General features: G+C 49.1%; 1 protein-coding gene across 1 annotated transcript in view; it reads left to right on the forward strand.

The window, feature by feature from the left end:
• LOC117527161 (minichromosome maintenance domain-containing protein 2-like) overlaps window positions 1-19,750 on the forward strand; it is a 38,250-nt gene that overhangs the window by 1,083 nt on the left and 17,417 nt on the right. Inside the window, exons 2-8 of the mRNA XM_034189762.1 lie at window positions 829-1,024; window positions 1,080-1,286; window positions 1,398-1,499; window positions 3,784-3,912; window positions 4,091-4,328; window positions 4,430-4,630; window positions 19,198-19,218. Coding sequence (XP_034045653.1) covers window positions 829-1,024; window positions 1,080-1,286; window positions 1,398-1,499; window positions 3,784-3,912; window positions 4,091-4,328; window positions 4,430-4,630; window positions 19,198-19,218 — 1,094 coding nt within the window. The remainder of the gene's footprint in view (window positions 1-828; window positions 1,025-1,079; window positions 1,287-1,397; window positions 1,500-3,783; window positions 3,913-4,090; window positions 4,329-4,429; window positions 4,631-19,197; window positions 19,219-19,750) is intronic.

Consider the following 19,750-nt stretch of genomic DNA (forward strand, 5'->3'; position numbering starts at 1 on the left):
ATCCCATTAATCCATTTGATTACTTTGGGTGAAAACGTGCTGACATGCTGCTGTGGTCCGAAATGACGCATGCGCAGATGCAAAGGCGGACTGATATTTAGGGGTGGACCGCCGGCACCAAGTCCAGTTGTAGAGACACTACCTTTGTCAAGAGCAGAGAAAGGAGCAGACCCTGATGTGGATGTTTTGATGGTGGGAGGAAAACAGAGTGCCTGAAGGAAGCCCCAGCAGACATGGGAAGAACATACAAACTCTACACAGAAACCATGGGTGGAATTGAACCGCAGTCATTTTTGCTGTGAGGCAAGAGCACTAACCACACATGATCCACTAACATTTATTGTTTGTGAAGTGATGATGGAGCAATTGATTCTGTAAATTGTTCAATGGGAACAAATTGGCTGAGAGCTCCTTTGTCATCTTCAGAACTGAGTTACTCCATCACCAATTACCACATGATTTACAAGAAGTAACTCAAATGCTTTCAGCTTTTGTTGAAAGTTTTGTCAAGCAACAACTGCTTCACCATTTCTGCATCACCCTCTGATGGTCACAGTCAAAAGGCATGTGCACAGCCAGTCTGTTATGGCCAACTCCTGTGGAAGAGGTCTTACAGTCTGTGAATACTTTCCAGATGCACTGTATAACCTAGGAAACAAGGGCAAAATTTAAAAAATTGTAGCCATCTTTTCGATACGTGACAGAGTGCAATCTCATTCATGTGGAGATCAGTGGAGCAAGCAGTGTGGTCGCCTGTGGTTAAATTTGTAAGAGTCAAAGAAAAAGGTGAAATGAATTGTTGTGTATCATGTGATTGTTCCTTTTGAGGTGAACATAATTCTGAAGTTGACACATCTGCCTCCCTTCCCTGAGTACACCCTGGACCTATGTACCTTTCCTCGTGGATATGGTGCCATGAGGCCTCTGTCCATGGAGGGTCTGGTGATCGCAATGACAAGGGTCACAAAATACACCCAGGGGGCCAGGTTCCTCTGCATTAATGATGACTGTCCTTGCTCCACAGGTACAAGAGCAGCAGTGGAAACACAGTTCATGTTTCTATTCTTGTTAATTTAACCATTTTCTCTGCACACCAACAAAAATTGTTATTGTTTTAACTAGTGATCAAGCAGTGCTTGATGTCTTACCGATTATACCTGTAGGATTCCACCACATCCGGGTCCATGCACCCGGGGCCATTGAGTCAGCTACTGTGAGGAATGACTTTTTATGCCTGATCTGCAGCTCCCCACTCAAAGAGGATGTCAAGTTCAGAGTGTTGGGAGGTGAGAGTGATGCTGGTGATGATGATGGAGACATTTTACCAACTGGTCATTGTTTTGAATATTCTTAAGGAAAACTGTTATGATGTTCCTCGTGTGTCTTTCTGATAACAGACAAACAGCTGGTGGAGCTGATCCATGTTAAAGCGCTTGATATCCTCCGTGCCCATCAACAAAAATCACATAGATTGCAGTCTGTCACCCTGTTTGTCAGAGGTATGTCCATATCATCGGACTTATGATGCTTAAAACATGCCCACTTTATGACTGTATGGTAATATAATGTCCTGTAATTAAAGTTTCATCCAGCATTTTATTATTATTATTAATTATTGTATTACTATCAACTTAACTTTATGCTCAAGCATAATAACGTGAATGTTAGCAATGTTAGCACGTGCCATAGAACAAATCAGTGTTTTATTTTACTGTGTTAAAAGGCTTGCTTTTTATTGGAGAAGCAACTAATGATTATTGTCTTTATCTGTTAATTGGTGAATTCTTTTTACAACTGACTAATTAATTGTGTCTCAGGAAAATAGCACCAAGTAAACAATGCCATTGACAGTCTTTCAGAACTCAAGGAGACTTGTTAAAATTATTTGTTTTGATAAAACAGTATCCATCACATCAAGTCTGTTATATTATAGGCCAGAAGTGGGTCTCTTGCAACCCCCCCCCCCCCCCCCCCCCCCAACATTTACTGTCTAAGAGAGAACCTGTTTACTATAGAATAAAATTTTGTGTTTTATGAGTAGTGGCAATTTATGATTTGGGAATACCTCCATTTAAGTAGTGTTTTGACTCATTTAATCCTTTTATATTTAGTCTTTTGATATCATTTGCAATAGAATGTAGTATAATATGCTCTACCAAATTGAGTTGTCCATTAAAGGGTTAAAGTGTCAAAACATAGATTGCATCCCAATATGTTCAATGCTAACATTCAAATTCATGTTTATTACATCCACAGGGTTGGAAAAAAAACAGATTTTGATGAGTTGGGGGGTGGGGTGGGGGGTGCAATAGACCTACCTCTGGAAAACACCCTACATGTTAGGGATGCTGTTTTTACAGAACCTCCCAGACCTGACCTGATTCAGCAACAAGCCAAAATCTGTATGTTTTCAGTTCAAAACAGTTTTGTGAATCTCCTATTTATTCTGTTTAAAAGAAATTTAAACCATGTAGCCATTCATACAGAGCTGTTGCAGAATAGTTTATAACCACTTAAAACATATGTAGTGAATCTCAATTAAAAGTAATTGAAGAAATTTTAATGTTGGGTTATAGCTGTTTAGAACTGGTTAAAATGAATAATAAAACAAGACTATCCTGTTTAAATGATTTTCTCTGCCTTTTTTATTTCATAGCCATCCAATATAGTAAGTCCCTACAGCTGATCAGTTGTTTGCACTCGGGGTCACCACAGCAAATCTCAGGTGGATCTGCAAGTTGATTTGGCATAAGCTTTACAGCGGACGCCCATCCTCACACAACTCCACATTACATGGAGAAATGTGGCAGGATTTGAACCGGAAACCTTTCGCATTGACACCAAGCACACTAACCACTTGGCCATCCAATACAGTTAGTCAAAAATCTATCTCAGATGGAAATCCTCATTTTATGAGTTTAGGTTTTGCCCTTGTCTGTTGATAAAATGACTAATTTGTTTTAAAAAATAGGCAGTTGATGAAGCCATATTAATAAGGACTAAGCGGTTGAAGATGTGTGTGTGTGTGTGTGTGTGTGTGTGTGTGTGTGTGTGTGTGTGTGTGTGTGTGTGTGTGTGTGTGTGTGTGTGTGTGTGTGTGTGTGTGTGTGTGTGTGTGTGTTTGAGCTTAAATTTGTAAGAACATACTGTAGGTTAATATTCACTGTTTTGATGGATGTGAAAATAATCAGTTCTTCATTGTTGTGGAAGTTCTCTAACAATTTATTATTTAAAAAGCAGTGCTCATCCATTATGCTGCCTCACATTTATGAGTAATAGGGTTGTAACAACTTGTATTTACACACAGTCAGATGTACCGAGATGTGCCATTAATTTTGTCTGGGTTTCTAAATGAGGTTCACATTGAAACACAAACTTCGGAAAGGAGAGTTCAAATAAATAGAATTTTGTGGAGCCAGTCACGGTCAGTGCCTCGTGGTGGGATATGTGGTGTTTCTGTCCCCTCTAATAACATTGTCCAGCCTTTACCCCTGAGAGTTTAGCAAATCTCAGCACCGGGATTTACATATTCCGTTGACCCAGTCTTGCAGAGGAATTCAATACACGCGTTCATGTTACAAAACATATATGTTAATAAGTGTAAGGAACACTCATTAGCTGGCTGTGCGATTCGCACACAGAGGAATCTTTGTCCTGGCGGCCTCACAGAGTGTTTGTCTTGGCAGCATGTTGTCGGTGGCATGCATGTTTCTTTAATAATTCTGAGGCAGTAGGGAACAACCCCTTTGAGTGCTGTTGCTTTGTTTCCTCCATTTTACACAGATGAGCTGTGTAGCCTGATGAGAATTGGTCGGCTCTACAGGGTGTTGGGCATTCCTGCACATGTGCACCAGTGGCCCAATATTACCTGGAGTGTAGAGGCAAATAACATCCAGCCGTGGCAGCATGAATGTAAGGAAGCAAATTATTATTATTACATCCTTCAAATCTGCAGATGTACTGAAAACACACGTGCATTCTAAGAATTTACCTGACTGTGTCAGCTGTTGAATTTGGACACTTTTTTAGTTTATCCAACATTGCGCCATAACATTGAAGCATGCCACCTCCTTTACACATCTTGTTGCAGATCCATCTGAGGTCAGCAAAAGCTTCCAGGAGCTGTTCAAGGCCTCAGCCTCCTCTCCCTGGAGGTTCTCTGCCATTGTGGCTAACTGCTTTGGTTTGGACGTGGTTCCTCCAGGCCTGTACAACACCCTGAAACTGGGATTGCTGCTCAGTTTAGTGCAGACTAGAGCAGATGCTGAAGATACTTTTCACAACTTGGATCTTTTTGTCCTAACCACTGATACACTCATTGTAGACAGGTAATATAGCATTCAGTGTGCCCTTTTCACACACTGCTTTCATTCTAACAATGACACTGAATGGTAAACTTAAATATGCAGCTTATTTATTTGTTTGGCAGACTGATGACGTACAGCTTGAGCTTGTCATGCCGTGGAGTTAAGCATAAGGTCTCGGGGGACCTGTTTGCATGTCTGTCCCGGGATCAACATGGAACAGGCACCGCTAACATCCACGCTGGCTCTGCCCTGCTGGCCACTGGTGGCATTTGCATGTTGGGAGATCTCGGCTGCTATAAAAGGGACAAGCTGGATGCCATTCAGTCAGGTAGAGCACCAAAGTGGACACTCTACAAAACTTAAAAAATCACACAATGCTAAATTATAAAGAAGACAGCCGTATGAGCATGTCTTCTTTATAATTTGCAGTTGTTTAATTGGTATCTCAGTGAAACTCTATCTCTATCTATCTATATCTATCTATCTATCTATCTATCTATCTATCTATCTATCTATCTATCTATCTATCTATCTATCTATCTATCTATCTATCTATCTATCTATCTATCTATCTATCTATCTATCTATCTATCTGTTTCTCTGTCTCTCTCTACATATGTATATTTATACATTTATTGTTATTACAATCCTATTGTCATATACAATTTGTACATGTTTAATCAAGCCCCTCTGTTTTGTCATGTGATAATTTCACAAGGACTACAATGGAAGTCCTTGGCAAAGCTTCTGGGGAAAACCTTGTCTTGTTAGGAGAGACGGCATCCATCCCACTTTGGATGGAGCAGCTCTCATTTCTAGAAATCTGGCCAATTTTCTTAAATCCTCCAAACCGTGACTATCCAGGGTTGGGACCAGGAAGCAGAGTTGTAGTCTTACACACCTCTCTGCAGCTTCTCTCCCCTGCCATCCCCTCATTACCCCATCCCCGTAGAGACGGTGCCTGCTCCCAGACTACCAATAACCAGCAAAAATCTATTTAAGCATAAAAATTCAAAAAGAAAAAATAATATAGCACCTTCAACTGCACCACAGACTAAAACAGTTAAATGTGGTCTATTTGTTGTGTGGGCCGCTGAAGAGGAGGTACTGCTGGCCCACCACCACCAGAGGGCGCCCTGCCTGGAGTGCGGGCTCCAGGCACCAGAGGGCGCTGCCGCCTGATGAGAGCAGCCAGGGTGACAGCTGTCACCCATTACCGGACACAGCTGACTCCACTCAGCACGGAGGTATATCATCAGGACGGCGTCTCCACCTCGATGCCGAGATATCGCCTTGAGATAGAGGTAACATTCTCTGCAGCATATTCTGTGTTAATCGATAAACTTGTTAAACCTTTCAGGACAGCGGACTACCGCAGGCCGAGTGACTAGATAAGTACTCACCTTCCTGCTTTTTTGGGACGAGAGGTGGAGGCAGCTTCTCCCCTCTCCGTGTTACTGGGTGCAGCCGCATCCACACCTGTGTGTTTGTTGCTCTCTCTTGCCAGCAGTACCGGATCCGACGAGCGGAGGCAGTGGCCACCTGGGAATTCGGGACTTGGCGGTTCCAGTACTTCCAGGGTTCGGTGGCAGAGGAAATCTGGATGGTTCCGGTTCGACCTGGACGGACGTCTCCTACCTTCGAGCCTGCCCCACGACACCAGCAGAATTCGGCTATCCCCAAATTGTTGATTGTTGTATTGGTTGTGCTCGTTTCACAATAGTAAAACTTGTTATTTATCTTCTCCATTGTCCGTTCATTTGCGCTCCCTGTTGTGGGTCCGTGTTCCTACACTTTCACAACAGGATATCTCGGCCAGCGTCATGGATCCCGAGGGGCGTCAACCGGCTGTTGAACGGCCAATGGAAGAACAGGGAGCGTCGGCGTCTTCGGGAGGGGTAATCGGTGAGTTGCAGCGGATCCTCACCGCTTTCACCACTCTGATGGATTTAATGACCGAGCAGAACGTTCTCCTAAACCGCAGGGTGGAGGCTCTCGCCGCACAAGTGGAAGCACGCCCTTCGGGCGCCGCTGCGGCTCTCCCTCCCGAGGACCCTGCGCGTAATAGTGACGTTCCACTGGTCGTTCAACGGCCCCTCCCTCCGTCCCCAGAAGCATACATAAGCCCTCCAGAACCGTACGGAGGCTGTGTGGAGACGTGCGCGGATTTTTTGATGCAGTGTTCGCTCGTCTTCGCACAGCGTCCCGTGATGTACGCGACTGACGCTAGCAAAGTAGCTTATGTAATAAACCTGCTTCGCGGGGAGGCACGCGCTTGGGCTACAGCGCTCTGGGAGCAGAACTCACGGCTCCTTCATACATACGATGGGTTTGTGCGGGAGCTCAGAACGGTGTTCGATCATCCCAATAGAGGAGAGACCGCTTCAACCGCGCTACTGTCAATAAGACAGGGGCGTCGGAGCGCAGCTGCCTATGCAGTCGCCTTCCGCATCGCGGCGGCGAGATCCGGCTGGAATAGCACTGCCCTCCGCGCCGCCTTTGTAAACGGACTGTCACTGGTCCTAAAAGAGCACCTGGTGGCGAAGGACGAACCGCGGAATTTAGATGGGCTCATCGATCTAGTCATACGACTCGACAACCGGCTAGAGGAACGCCGTCGGGAACGAGGCGAAGGGCGTGGCCAGGCACGCGTCGTCCCTCTCCCTTCCGGTTCCGACCGAGCTCCGCCCTCCCCACGCTCCTCTGTTCCTGCGCTCCGTGCGCCTACGGCTCCCCCTGCTGACGAAGCTATGGACACGAGCAGGGCAACATTTAGGGCACCTGGAGCACAAAGGAGGCGGGCCCACGGAGCTTGTTTTGTTTGTGGCTCGATTGAGCATCTGGCAAACGACTGCCCCGAGCGGTTAAACTCCAACGCCCGCCCCTAGAGACTGGGCCAGGGGTGGGCCGAAACATTCACGTGGGACACACCCACATTGCCACACGACTCCCAGTCACGATCCTGTTTGAGGATTCAACCCTGAAGGCCCCAGCACTGGTGGACACGGGCTCCGAGGGGAATCTGCTAGACAGTAGATGGGCGAGGGAGATAGGGCTCCCTCTGGTGGCTCTTACCTCGCCTGTGCAGGTTCGGGCACTAGATGGCTCCCTACTCCCACCAATCACGCATAAGACACCTCCAGTAACTCTGGTGGTGTCAGGTAACCACCGGGAGGTGATCGAGTTCTTTGTGACTCAGGCCACCTCCCGTGTGGTTTTGGGTTTTCCATGGATGCTAAAACACAATCCCCGGATCGATTGGCCGTCCGGGGTAGTGGTTCAGTGGAGCGAAACCTGCCATCGGGAGTGTCTAGGTTCCTCGGTTCCTCCCGGCTCCCAAGCTAAGGAGGAGGTCCGAGTCCCGCCCAATCTGAAGGCGGTGCCGGCGGAGTACCATGACCTCGCTGACGTGTTCAGCAAGGATCTGGTTCTCACGCTTCCTCCCCACCGCCCGTATGATTGTGCCATTGATTTGGTTCCAGGCAGTGAGTTCCCGTCGAGTAGGCTGTACAACCTCTCACGGCCAGAGCGTGAATCAATGGAGACCTACATCCGGGACTCATTAGCTGCCGGGTTGATCCGGAATTCCACCTCTCCGATGGGTGCTGGTTTCTTTTTTGTGGGTAAAAAGGATGGCGGGCTTCGTCCATGCATTGATTATAGGGGGTTGAACGAAATCACGGTTCGCAATCGATACCCGTTGCCCTTGTTGGATTCAGTGTTCACCCCCTTGCATGGAGCCAAAATCTTCACCAAGCTTGATCTTAGGAATGCGTATCATTTGGTTCGGATCCGGAAGGGAGACGAATGGAAGACGGCATTTAACACCCCGTTAGGCCATTTTGAGTACCTGGTCATGCCGTTCGGTCTCACTAATGCTCCCGCGACTTTCCAAGCGTTGGTAAACGATGTCTTGCGGGACTTCCTGCACCGGTTCGTCTTCGTGTATCTGGACGATATACTCATCTTTTCCCCGGATCCTGAGACTCATGTCCGGCATGTCCGTCAGGTCCTGCAGCGGTTGTTGGAGAACCGCCTGTTTGTGAAGGGCGAGAAGTGTGAATTCCACCGCACTTCTTTGTCCTTCCTGGGGTTTATCATCTCCTCCAACTCCGTCGCCCCTGATCCGGCCAAGGTTGCAGCGGTGAGAGATTGGCCCCAACCCACAAGCCGTAGGAAGCTGCAACAGTTCCTCGGCTTTGCTAATTTCTACAGGAGGTTCATTAAGGGCTACAGTCAGGTAGTTAGCCCCCTGACAGCCCTGACCTCACCAAAAGTCCCCTTCACCTGGTCGGATCGGTGCGAAGCCGCGTTCAAGGAGTTGAAACGGCGCTTTTCGTCTGCACCAGTTCTGGTGCAGCCCGATCCTAGCCGCCAGTTAGTGGTTGAAGTGGATGCCTCGGACTCAGGGATAGGAGCGGTGCTCTCCCAGAGCGGGAAGACCGATAAGGTCCTTCACCCGTGTGCCTATTTTTCCCGCAGGTTGACCCCCGCTGAACGGAACTATGACGTCGGCAATCGGGAACTCCTTGCTGTGAAAGAGGCCCTCGAAGAGTGGAGACATCTGTTGGAGGGAACAGCCGTGCCATTCACGGTTTTCACTGACCATCGGAACCTGGAGTACATCAGGACCGCCAAGCGGCTGAACCCCAGGCAAGCCCGCTGGTCACTGTTCTTTGGTCGTTTTGACTTCCGGATTACCTACCGTCCCGGGACCAAGAATCAAAGATCGGATGCATTGTCCCGGGTGCACGAAGACGAAGTCAAAACGGAACCGTCGGATCCCCCGGATCCCATCATCCCGGAGTCCGCTATCGTGGCCGCCCTCACCTGGGACGTGGAGAAGACCGTCCAGGAGGCCCTGACCCGTGACCCGGACCCCGGAAACGGACCAAAGAACAGACTATACGTCCCACCAGAAGCTAGGGCTGCAGTCCTGGACTTCTGTCACGGTTCTAAACTCTCCTGTCACCCTGGGGTGCGAAGGACCGTGACAGTCGTCCGGCAACGCTTCTGGTGGGCATCCCTGGAGGCCGACGTCCGGAACTACGTCCAGGCCTGTACCACCTGCGCCAGGGGCAAGGCCGACCACAGAAAGACCTCAGGGCAGCTACAGCCACTGCCCGTGCCTCATCGCCCCTGGTCCCACATCGGCCTGGACTTTGTCACGGGTCTCCCGCCGTCCCAGGGAAACACCGTCGTCTTCACGATAGTGGACCGTTTCTCCAAGGCGGCCCACTTCGTGGCCCTCCCGAAGCTCCCAACGGCCCAGGAGACAGCGGACCTCCTGGTCCACCACGTCGTCCGTCTGCATGGTATACCATCAGACATCGTCTCCGATCGCGGTCCCCAGTTTACCTCACACGTTTGGAGGAGCTTCTGCCGGGAACTGGGGGCCTCGGTCAGCCTTTCGTCCGGGTACCAACCCCAGACCAACGGGCAAGCAGAGCGGGCCAACCAAGAATTGGAGCAGACACTACGCTGTGTGACAGCCGCGCACCCGACGGCCTGGAGTACCCACCTGGCCTGGATCGAGTACGCCCACAACAGCCAAGTGTCATCAGCCACCGGCCTCTCCCCGTTTGAGGTGTGCTTGGGGTATCAGCCCCCCTTGTTTCCGGTGGTCGAGGGAGAGGTCGGTGTGCCCTCGGTCCAGGCCCACCTACGGAAGTGCCGTCGGGTGTGGCGTGCCGCCCGCTCTGCTTTGTTGAAGGCCCGGACAAGGGCGAAGAAACATGCAGACCGGCGGCGGGCCCCGGCCCCCACGTATCGTCCTGGGCAGTGTGGTTGTCCACCAAGGACATTCCCCTTCAAGTGGACTCCCCCAAGCTCCAAGAACGATACATCGGTCCCTTCAAGATCCTCAAAGTCATCAATCCCGCCGCAGTGAGGCTTCAGCTTCCGCTGCGGATTCACCCAGTGTTTCATGTCTCCCGGATAAAACCCCATCACACCTCACCCCTCTGCACCCCGGGTCCGGCACCACCTCCTGCCCGGATCATCGACGGGGAACCGGCTTGGACCGTGCGCCGGCTCCTCGATGTCCGTCGAATGGGCCGGGTTTTCAGTACCTGGTGGACTGGGAGGGGTACGGCCCCGAAGAACGCTCCTGGGTGAAGAAGGGCTTCATCCTGGACCCGGCCCTCCTGGCCGACTTCTACCGTCGCCATCCGGACAAGCCCGGTCGTGCGCCAGGAGGCGCCCGTTGAGGGGGGGGTCCTGTTGTGTGGGCCGCTGAAGAGGAGGTACTGCTGGCCCCCACCACCAGAGGGCGCCCTGCCTGGAGTGCGGGCTCCAGGCACCAGAGGGCGCTGCCGCCTGATGAGAGCAGCCAGGGTGACAGCTGTCACCCATTACCGGACACAGCTGACTCCACTCAGCACGGAGGTATATCATCAGGACGGCGTCTCCACCTCGATGCCGAGATATCGCCTTGAGATAGAGGTAACATTCTCTGCAGCATATTCTGTGTTAATCGATAAACTTGTTAAACCTTTCAGGACAGCGGACTACCGCAGGCCGAGTGACTAGATAAGTACTCACCTTCCTGCTTTTTGGGACGAGAGGTGGAGGCAGCTTCTCCCCTCTCCGTGTTACTGGGTGCAGCCGCATCCACACCTGTGTGTTGTTGCTCTCTCTTGCCAGCAGTACCGGATCCGACGAGCGGAGGCAGTGGCCACCTGGGAATTCGGGACTTGGCGGTTCCAGTACTTCCAGGGTTCGGTGGCAGAGGAAATCTGGATGGTTCCGGTTCGACCTGGACGGACGTCTCCTACCTTCGAGCCTGCCCACACGACACCAGCAGAATTCGGCTATCCCCAAATTGTTGATTGTTGTATTGGTTGTGCTCGTTTCACAATAGTAAAACTTGTTATTTATCTTCTCCATTGTCCGTTCATTTGCGCTCCCTGTTGTGGGTCCGTGTTCCTACACTTTCACAACACTATTAAACATTAGGTCTCTCTCTTCTAAGTCCCTGTTGGTAATGATATAATTGATCAACATATTGATTTATTCTGCCTTACAGAAACCTGGTTACAGCAGGATGAATATGTTAGTTTAAATGAGTCAACACCCCGAGTCACACTAACTGTCAGAATGCTCGTAGCACGGGCCGGGGCGGAGGATTAGCAGCAATCTTCCATTCCAGCTTATTAATTAATCAAAAACCCAGACAGAGCTTTAATTCATTTGAAAGCTTGACTCTTAGTCTATCGTCCACCTGGTCGTTACTGTGAGTTTCTCTGTGAATTTTCAGACCTTTTGTCTGACTTAGTGCTTAGCTCAGATAAGATAATTATAGTGGGCGATTTTAACATCCACACAGATGCTGAGAATGACAGCCTCAACACTGCATTTAATCTATTATTAGACTCTATTGGCTTTGCTCAAAAGTAAATGAGTCCACCCACCACTTTAATCATATCTTAGATCTTGTTCTGACTTATGGTATGGAAATAGAAGACTTAACAGTATTCCCTGAAAACTCCCTTCTGTCTGATCATTTCTTAATAACATTTACATTTACTCTGATGGACTACCCAGCAGTGGGGAATAAGTTTCATTACACTAGAAGTCTTTCAGAAAGCGCTGTAACTAGGTTTAAGGATATGATTCCTTCTTTATGTTCTCTAATGCCATATACCAACACAGTGCAGAGTAGCTACCTAAACTCTGTAAGTGAGATAGAGTATCTCGTCAATAGTTTTACATCCTCATTGAAGACAACTTTGGATGCTGTAGCTCCTCTAAAAAAGAGAGCTTTAAATCAGAAGTGCCTGACTCCGTGGTATAACTCACAAACTCGTAGCTTAAAGCAGATAACCCGTAAGTTGGAGAGGAAATGTCGTCTCACTAATTTAGAAGATCTTCACTTAGCCTGGAAAAAGAGTCTGTTGCTCTATAAAAAAAGCCCTGCGTAAAGCTAGGACATCTTTCTACTCATCACTAATTGAAGAAATAAGAACAACCCCAGGTTTCTTTTCAGCACTGTAGCCAGGCTGACAAAGAGTCAGAGCTCTATTGAGCTGAGTATTCCATTAACTTTAACTAGTAATGACTTCATGACTTTCTTTGCTAACAAAATTTTAACTATTAGAGAAAAAATTACTCAGAACCATCCCAAAGACGTATCGTATCTTTGGCTGCATTCAGTGATGCCGGTATTTGGTTAGACTCTTTCTCTCCGATTGTTCTGTCTGAGTTATTTTCATTAGTTACTTCATCCAAACCATCAACATGTTTATTAGACCCCATTCCTACCAGGCTGCTCAAGGAAGCCCTACCATTATTTAATGCTTCGATCTTAAATATGATCAATCTATCTTTGTTAGTTGGCTATGTACCACAGGCTTTTAAGGTGGCAGTAATTAAACCATTACTTAAAAGCCATCACTTCACCCAGCTATCTTAGCTAATTATAGGCCAATCTCCAACCTTCCTTTTCTCTCAAAAATTCTTGAAAGGGTAGTTGTAAAACTGATCATCTGCAGAGGAATGGTCTATTTGAAGATTTCAGTCAGGTTTTAGAATTCATCATAGTACAGAAACAGCATTAGTGAAGGTTACAAATGATCTTCTTATGGCCTCGGACAGTGGACTCATCTCTGTGCTTGTTCTGACCTCAGTGCTGCTTTTGATACTGTTGACCATAAAATTTTATTACAGAGATTAGAGCATGCCATAGGTATTAATGGCACTGCGCTGCGGTGTTTGAATCATATTTGTCTAATAGATTACAATTTGTTCATGTAAATGGGGAATCTTCTTCACAGACTAAAGTTAATTATGGAGTTCCACAAGGTTCTGTGCTAGGACCAATTTTATTCACTTTATACATGCTTCCCTTAGGCAGTATTATTAGACGGTATTGCTTAAATTTTCATTGTTACGCAGATGATACCCAGCTTTATCTATCCATGAAGCCAGAGGACACACACCAATTAGCTAAACTGCAGGATTGTCTTACAGACATAAAGACATGGATGACCTCTAATTTCCTGCTTTTAAACTCAGATAAAACTGAAGTTATTGTACTTGGCCCCACAAATCTTAGAAACATGGTGTCTAACCAGATCCTTACTGTGGATGGCATTACCCTGACCTCTAGTAATACTGTGAGAAATCTTGGAGTCATTTTTGATCAGGATATGTCATTCAAAGCGCATATTAAACAAATATGTAGGACTGCTTTTTTGCATTTGTGCAATATCTCTAAAATTAGAAAGGTCTTGTCTCAGAGTGATGCTGAAAAACTAATTCATGCATTTATTTCCTCTAGGCTGGACTATTGTAATTCATTATTATCAGGTTGTCCTAAAAGTTCCCTAAAAAGCCTTCAGTTAATTCAAAATGCTGCAGCTAGAGTACTGACGGGGACTAGAAGGAGAGAGCATATCTCACCCATATTGGCCTCTCTTCATTGGCTTCCTGTTAATTCTAGAATAGAATTTAAAATTCTTCTTCTTACTTATAAGGTTTGAATAATCAGGTCCCATCTTATCTTAGGGACCTCGTAGTACCATATCACCCCAATAGAGCGCTTCGCTCTCAGACTGCAGGCTTACTTGTAGTTCCTAGGGTTTGTAAGAGTAGAATGGGAGGCAGAGCCTTCAGCTTTCAGGCTCCTCTCCGGTGGAACCAGCTCCCAATTCAGATCAGGGGCAGACACCCTCTCTACTTTTAAGATTAGGCTTAAAACTTTCCTTTTTGCTAAAGCTTATAGTTAGGGCTGGATCAGGTGGCCCTGAACCATCCCTTAGTTATGCTGCTATAGACGTAGACTGCTGGGGGTTCCCATGATGCACTGTTTCTTTCTCTTTTTGCTCTGTATGCACCACTCTGCATTTAATCATTAGTGATCGATCTCTGCTCCCCTCCACAGCATGTCTTTTTCCTGGTTCTCTCCCTCAGCCCCAACCAGTCCCAGCAGAAGACTGCCCCTCCCTGAGCCTGGTTCTGCTGGAGGTTTCTTCCTGTTAAAAGGGAGTTTTTCCTTCCCACTGTAGCCAAGTGCTTGCTCACAGGGGCTCGTTTTGACCGTTGGGGTTTTACATAATTATTGGATGGCCTTGCCTTACAATATAAAGCGCCTTGGGGCAACTGTTTGTGGTGATTTGGCGCTATAAAAAAATTGATTGATTGATTGGAAGTAAGTGTTATGCTTTATTGTGTTATCAGTGTATCATTGATACATTCACCTCTGTATGTTTATATGATGTTGCAGAATAAACTCAATCAGTCAATCATAAAACAATATTTTATTTACGTTTTAACGGCATCTGCAGGAAGGCATGCGTGTGCACATACATAAGCTTTTGAAAAGGGTGGAAGTTAGCTTTGACCACGTCTGATGCGTGTGTATTCTTAAGTCCGTAAGTTGTCTTGTAAATCAATTCTGAGGTGTTTGTTGTGAAAGTGTAATGACACAGACCCACAACAGGGGACGTAAATGAACGGACAATGGAAATGCCAAAATATAACAATTTAATGTTGTGAAATGTGCACAACGGAATACAGATGCTGCTCTTTAGGTAACAGTCAATGAAATCACAGGTGACGTGTGGGCAGGCTCGAGGATAGGAGACGCCTGTCCAGAGAAGAGCCGGGCCCCACACGGCTTCCACTGCCAACGGAGACCTGCAACACACCGGAGCCACCAAGTCCTGAGTCTCCAGGTGGCCACTGCCTCCAGCTGTCAGATCTGGTACTGCTGGCGGGAAGAACAAACAGGTGGGGGTGTGCGAAGTAAACAGTCAGCAAAATCACAGTTCTTTCCTGAGGGAAAAGTCCTCCACTCCCAGGTAGCAGGAAAACTGAATACGTGCAGTGCCTTATGTAATACTCAGGAAATTTAGGAGTGGAAACGCCAGCTCCTCCAAATTCCCACAAAACCAGCTCCAAGCTGTAAGTATTCAGAAGGTTACGACTGCAAAGAGTTCAGAAGCAATTATGTGCGTACGGCACAGAGACGGCTGAGAGGTTTACCTGTCGGGTAAGCTGATATCTCGGCAGGGAGGTGGAGTCACTGCCCGGCTTATGTAGGAAGGTGGTGATGATGGCAATGAGTGACAGCTGTCATCCCGGTGGTGATGATGGTAATGAGTGACAGCTGTCATCCCGGTGCTCCTGGTTGCTCTTGGGAGGCGACTGCGCCCTCTGGTGCCTGAAGCCCACCTTCAGGCAGGCGCCCTCTGGTGTTGGCCAGCAGTACCTCCTCTTCGGGCGGCCCACACAACAGGACCCCCCCCTCAACGGGCGCCTCCTGGCGCCCGACCAGGCTTGTCGGGATGTCGGTTGTAGAAATGGGCCAGGAGGGCCGGGTCCAGGATGAAGCTCCTCTTCACCCAGGAGCGCTCTTCAGGTCCGTAACCCTCCCAGTCCACCAGATAGAAACCCCCGGCCCTTTCAACAGACGTCCAGGAGCCTGCGAACCGTCCATGCAGGCTCCCCGTCGATGATCTGGGCAGGAGGTGGCGCCGGTCCGGGGGTGCAGAGGGTTGAGGTGTGGAGTGGTTTAATCCGGGAGACATGGAATACTGGGTGGATCCACAGTGAAACTGGCAGCTGCAGCTTCACTGTGGCCAGGCTGAGGACCTTGAGGATCTTGAATGGTCCGATGAAGCGGCCCTTCAGCTTGGAGGAGTCCACTTGCAGGGGAATGTCCTTGGTTGAAAGCCACACCTCCTACCCGGGCTGGTATGCAGGCGCCGGGGAACGCCTGCGGTCTGCATGGGCCTTGGCCCTCGCCCGGTCCTTTAGCAGGGCAGAGCGGGCCGTGTTCCACACCTGATGGCACCTCCGTAGGTGGGCCTGGACCGAGGGCACACCGACCTCTCCCTCCACAATCGGGAACAATGGGGGCTGGTACCCCAAGCACACCTCAAACGGGGAGAGGCCGGTAGCAGAGGACACTTGGCTGTTATGAGCGTACTCGATCCAGGCCAGATGGTTGCTCCAGGCCGTCGGGTGCGCGGAGGTCACGCAGCGGAGGGCCTGCTCCACTTCCTGGTTTGCCCACTCTGCCTGTCCGTTTGTTTGGGGATGGTACCCAGACAAGAGGCTCACGGTGGCCCCCAGTTCCCTGCAGAAACTCCTCCAGACCTGTGAGGAGAACTGAGGACCACGATCTGAGACGATGTCGTTCGGGATCCCATGCAGACGTACAACATGGTGAACCAGGAGGTCTGCTGTCTCCTGGGCCGTCGGGAGCTTCCGGAGGGCCACGAAGTGGGCCGCCTTGGAGAACCGGTCCACTATCGTTAAGATGGTCGTCATGCCCTGGGACGGTGGGAGGCCCGTGACGAAGTCCAGGCCGATGTGGGACCAGGGGCGATGAGGCACAGGCAGCAGCTGGAGGAGTCCTTGTCCTTTTTTATGATCCGCCTTTCCCCTGGCACAGATGGTACAGGCCTGGACATACTCCCGGACGTCGGCCTCCATAGACGCCCACCAGAAGCGCTGCCGGACCACTGCCACGGTTTTTTGCACCCCTGGGTGGCAGGAGAGCTTAGAACCGTGACAGGACTCCAGCCCTGGCCTCTGGTGGGACGTACAGTTTGTTCTTGGATCCAGTTCCCGGGTCCGGGTTCCGTGCCAGGGCCTCAGGGCCCAGGTGAGGGTGGCCACGATAGCGGACTCTGGGTATGATGGTGTCCGGTGGATCTGACAGCTCTGTTCCGACTTCCTCTTCGTGCACCGGGACAGCGCATCGGACCGTTGGTTCTTGGTCCCGGGGCGGTACGTGATCTGGAAGTCAAAACGACCGAAGAACAGTGACCAGCGGGCTTGCCTGGGGTTCCGACGCTTGGCGGTCCGGATGTATTCCAGGTTCCGATGGTCTGTGAAAACCGTAAATGGTACCGCTGCTCCCTCCAACAGGTGTCTCCACTCCTCAAGGGCCCTTTCACCGCCAGGAGTTCCCAATTGCCGACGTCGTAGTTCCTTTCAGCCGGGGTCAACCTGCGGGAAAAATAGGCACAAGGGTGGAGGACCTTGTCGGACTCCCTACTCTGGGACAGCACGGCTTCTATCCCTGAGTCAGAGGCATCCACTTCAACTATGAGCTGGTGGTTAGGATCGGGCTGCACCAGAACTGGTGCAGTCGAGAACCAGTGTTTCAACTCCCTAAACGCGGCTTTGCACTGATCCGACCAGGTGAAGGGGACTTTAGGGGAGGTTAGGGCCGTCAGGGGACTAACCACCTGGCTATAGCCCTTTATGAACCTCCGACAGAAATTCGCAAAGCCGAGGAACTGTTGCAGTTTCCTATGGCTTGTTGGTTGGGGGCATTCTCTCACCGCCGCTACCTTGGCTGGATCAGGGGCGACGGAGTTGGAGGAGATTATGAACCCCAGGAAGGACAAAGAAGTGCGGTGGAACTCACACTTCTCACCCTTCACAAACAACCGGTTCTCCAATAACCGCTGCAGGACCTGACGTACATGCATGACATGGGTCTCAGGATCCGGGGAGAAGATAAGAATATCATCCAGGTATACAAAGACGAACCGATGCAGAAAGTCCTGCAAGACATCATTTACCAAGGCTTGGAACGTCGCGGGCGCATTTGTGAGGCCGAACGGCATGACCAGGTACTCAAAGTGACCTAACGGGGTGTTGAATGCCGTCTTCCACTCGTCTCCCTTCCGGATCCGAACCAGGTGATATGCATTCCTAAGATCCAACTTTGTGAAGATTTGGGCTCCATGCAAGGGCGTGAACACTGAATCCAACAGAGGTAGCGGGTATCAGTTGCGAACCGTGATTTCGTTCAGCCCTCTGTAGTCAATGCATAGACGGAGTCCGCCGTCTTTCTTGCCCAAAAAAAGAAACCAGCACCCATCGGGGAGGTGGAGTTCCAGATCAACCCGGCAGCTAAAGAGTCCCGGATGTAGGTCTCCATTGATTTGCGCTCCGGATGTGAGAGGTTGTACAGTCTGCTGGACGGGTACTCGACGCCCGGGATCAAATCAATGGCACAATCGTACGGACGGTGCGGGGGCAGCGTGAGTGCCAGATCTTTGCTGAAGACGTCAGCAAAGTCGTGGTACTCGGCTGGCACCACCGCAAGATTGGGAGGGATTTGAACCTCCTCTTTAGCTGTCACACCGGGTGGGACCGAGGATCCTAAGCTCTTTAGGTAACAGTCAATGAAATCACAGGTGACGTGTGGGCAGGCTCGAGGATAGGAGACGCCTGTCCAGAGAAGAGCCGGGCCTCACACGGCTTCCACTGCCAACGGAGACCTGCAAAACACCGGAGCCACCAAGTCCTGAGTCTCCAGGTGGCCACTGCCTCCAGCTGTCAAATCTGGTACTGCTGGCGGGAAGAACAAACAGGTTATGGTGGGTGTGCGAACACCCAGTAAACAGTCAGCAAAATCACAGTTCTTTCCTGAGGGAAAAGTCCTCCACTCCCAGGTAGCAGGAAAACTGAATACGTGCAGTGCCTTATGTAATACTCAGGAAATTTAGGAGTGGAAACGCCACCTCCTCCAAATTCCCACAAAACCAGCTCCAAGCTGTAAGTATTCAGAAGGTTACGACAGCTGTCATCCCAGTGCTCCTGGTTGCTCTTGGGAGGCGACTGCGCCCTCTGGTGCCTGAAGTCCGCCTTCAGACAGGGCGCCCTCTGGTGTTGGCCAGCAGTACCTCCTCTTCGGGCGGCCCACACAACAGTGTTATCAGGTTACAAAAACTGTTTTCAGTTTTAGAAGTGTTTGTCGCTAGCCTTTACATAATGTATGACAAAGAGGTTATATTTACACAGAAACAAAGCACAGTTAGCAGGTAGCTAGACCAGCCAGTGACATCACCAGGCCCGTCCATGAGATGTCTTGTAAATCACTTGAGGTGTTATCAGGGTATAAAAACATCATTTTCAGTTTTAGAAGTGTTTATTTCTCTGTAACGTTTACATAATGTATGAGAAACGTGTTATATTTAGCCAGAAACAAAGCGGTTTTGGAGCGTCAGAGAGACCAGCTAATGATGTCATGGTGCTGTCACCCCCCTCCATCCTTAAAAAAAAAGATTTGCATGTTTCGTAGCATAAAAATAGGAAACAGAGTTTTTAACCTCTTAAAATAGGTCAAGGTCAGCCATCTTTGAACTTGTCCAAGGACTGTGTCCCAAGAATGTTCCCTGTGAATTTGAAAACCATGCAGTAATAGGAATGGACTTTTGCTGAGCACAGACGGATGGACGGACGCAAAGCCTTCACAGTACCCGAGGACCATATTTTGATGGCCTCAGGTAAAAATAAAAAAATAAAGCAATCAGTTACAAAGACCAAATTGAAGGACATCTGTTGGATCAATTTAGGTTAATAAATTTACTCAGTGACATATTAAAATTAGCCAGCTTGAAGCTGAGTCATAGCCACTCAAACATCAGTTTCAATTAGCTTAAAATAATGTTTCTTGAAAATAAACTGTAGTAGTA

The sequence above is a fragment of the Thalassophryne amazonica genome, chromosome 1, assembly GCF_902500255.1.
Source record: "Thalassophryne amazonica chromosome 1, fThaAma1.1, whole genome shotgun sequence".
Classification (NCBI taxonomy): domain Eukaryota; kingdom Metazoa; phylum Chordata; class Actinopteri; order Batrachoidiformes; family Batrachoididae; genus Thalassophryne; species Thalassophryne amazonica.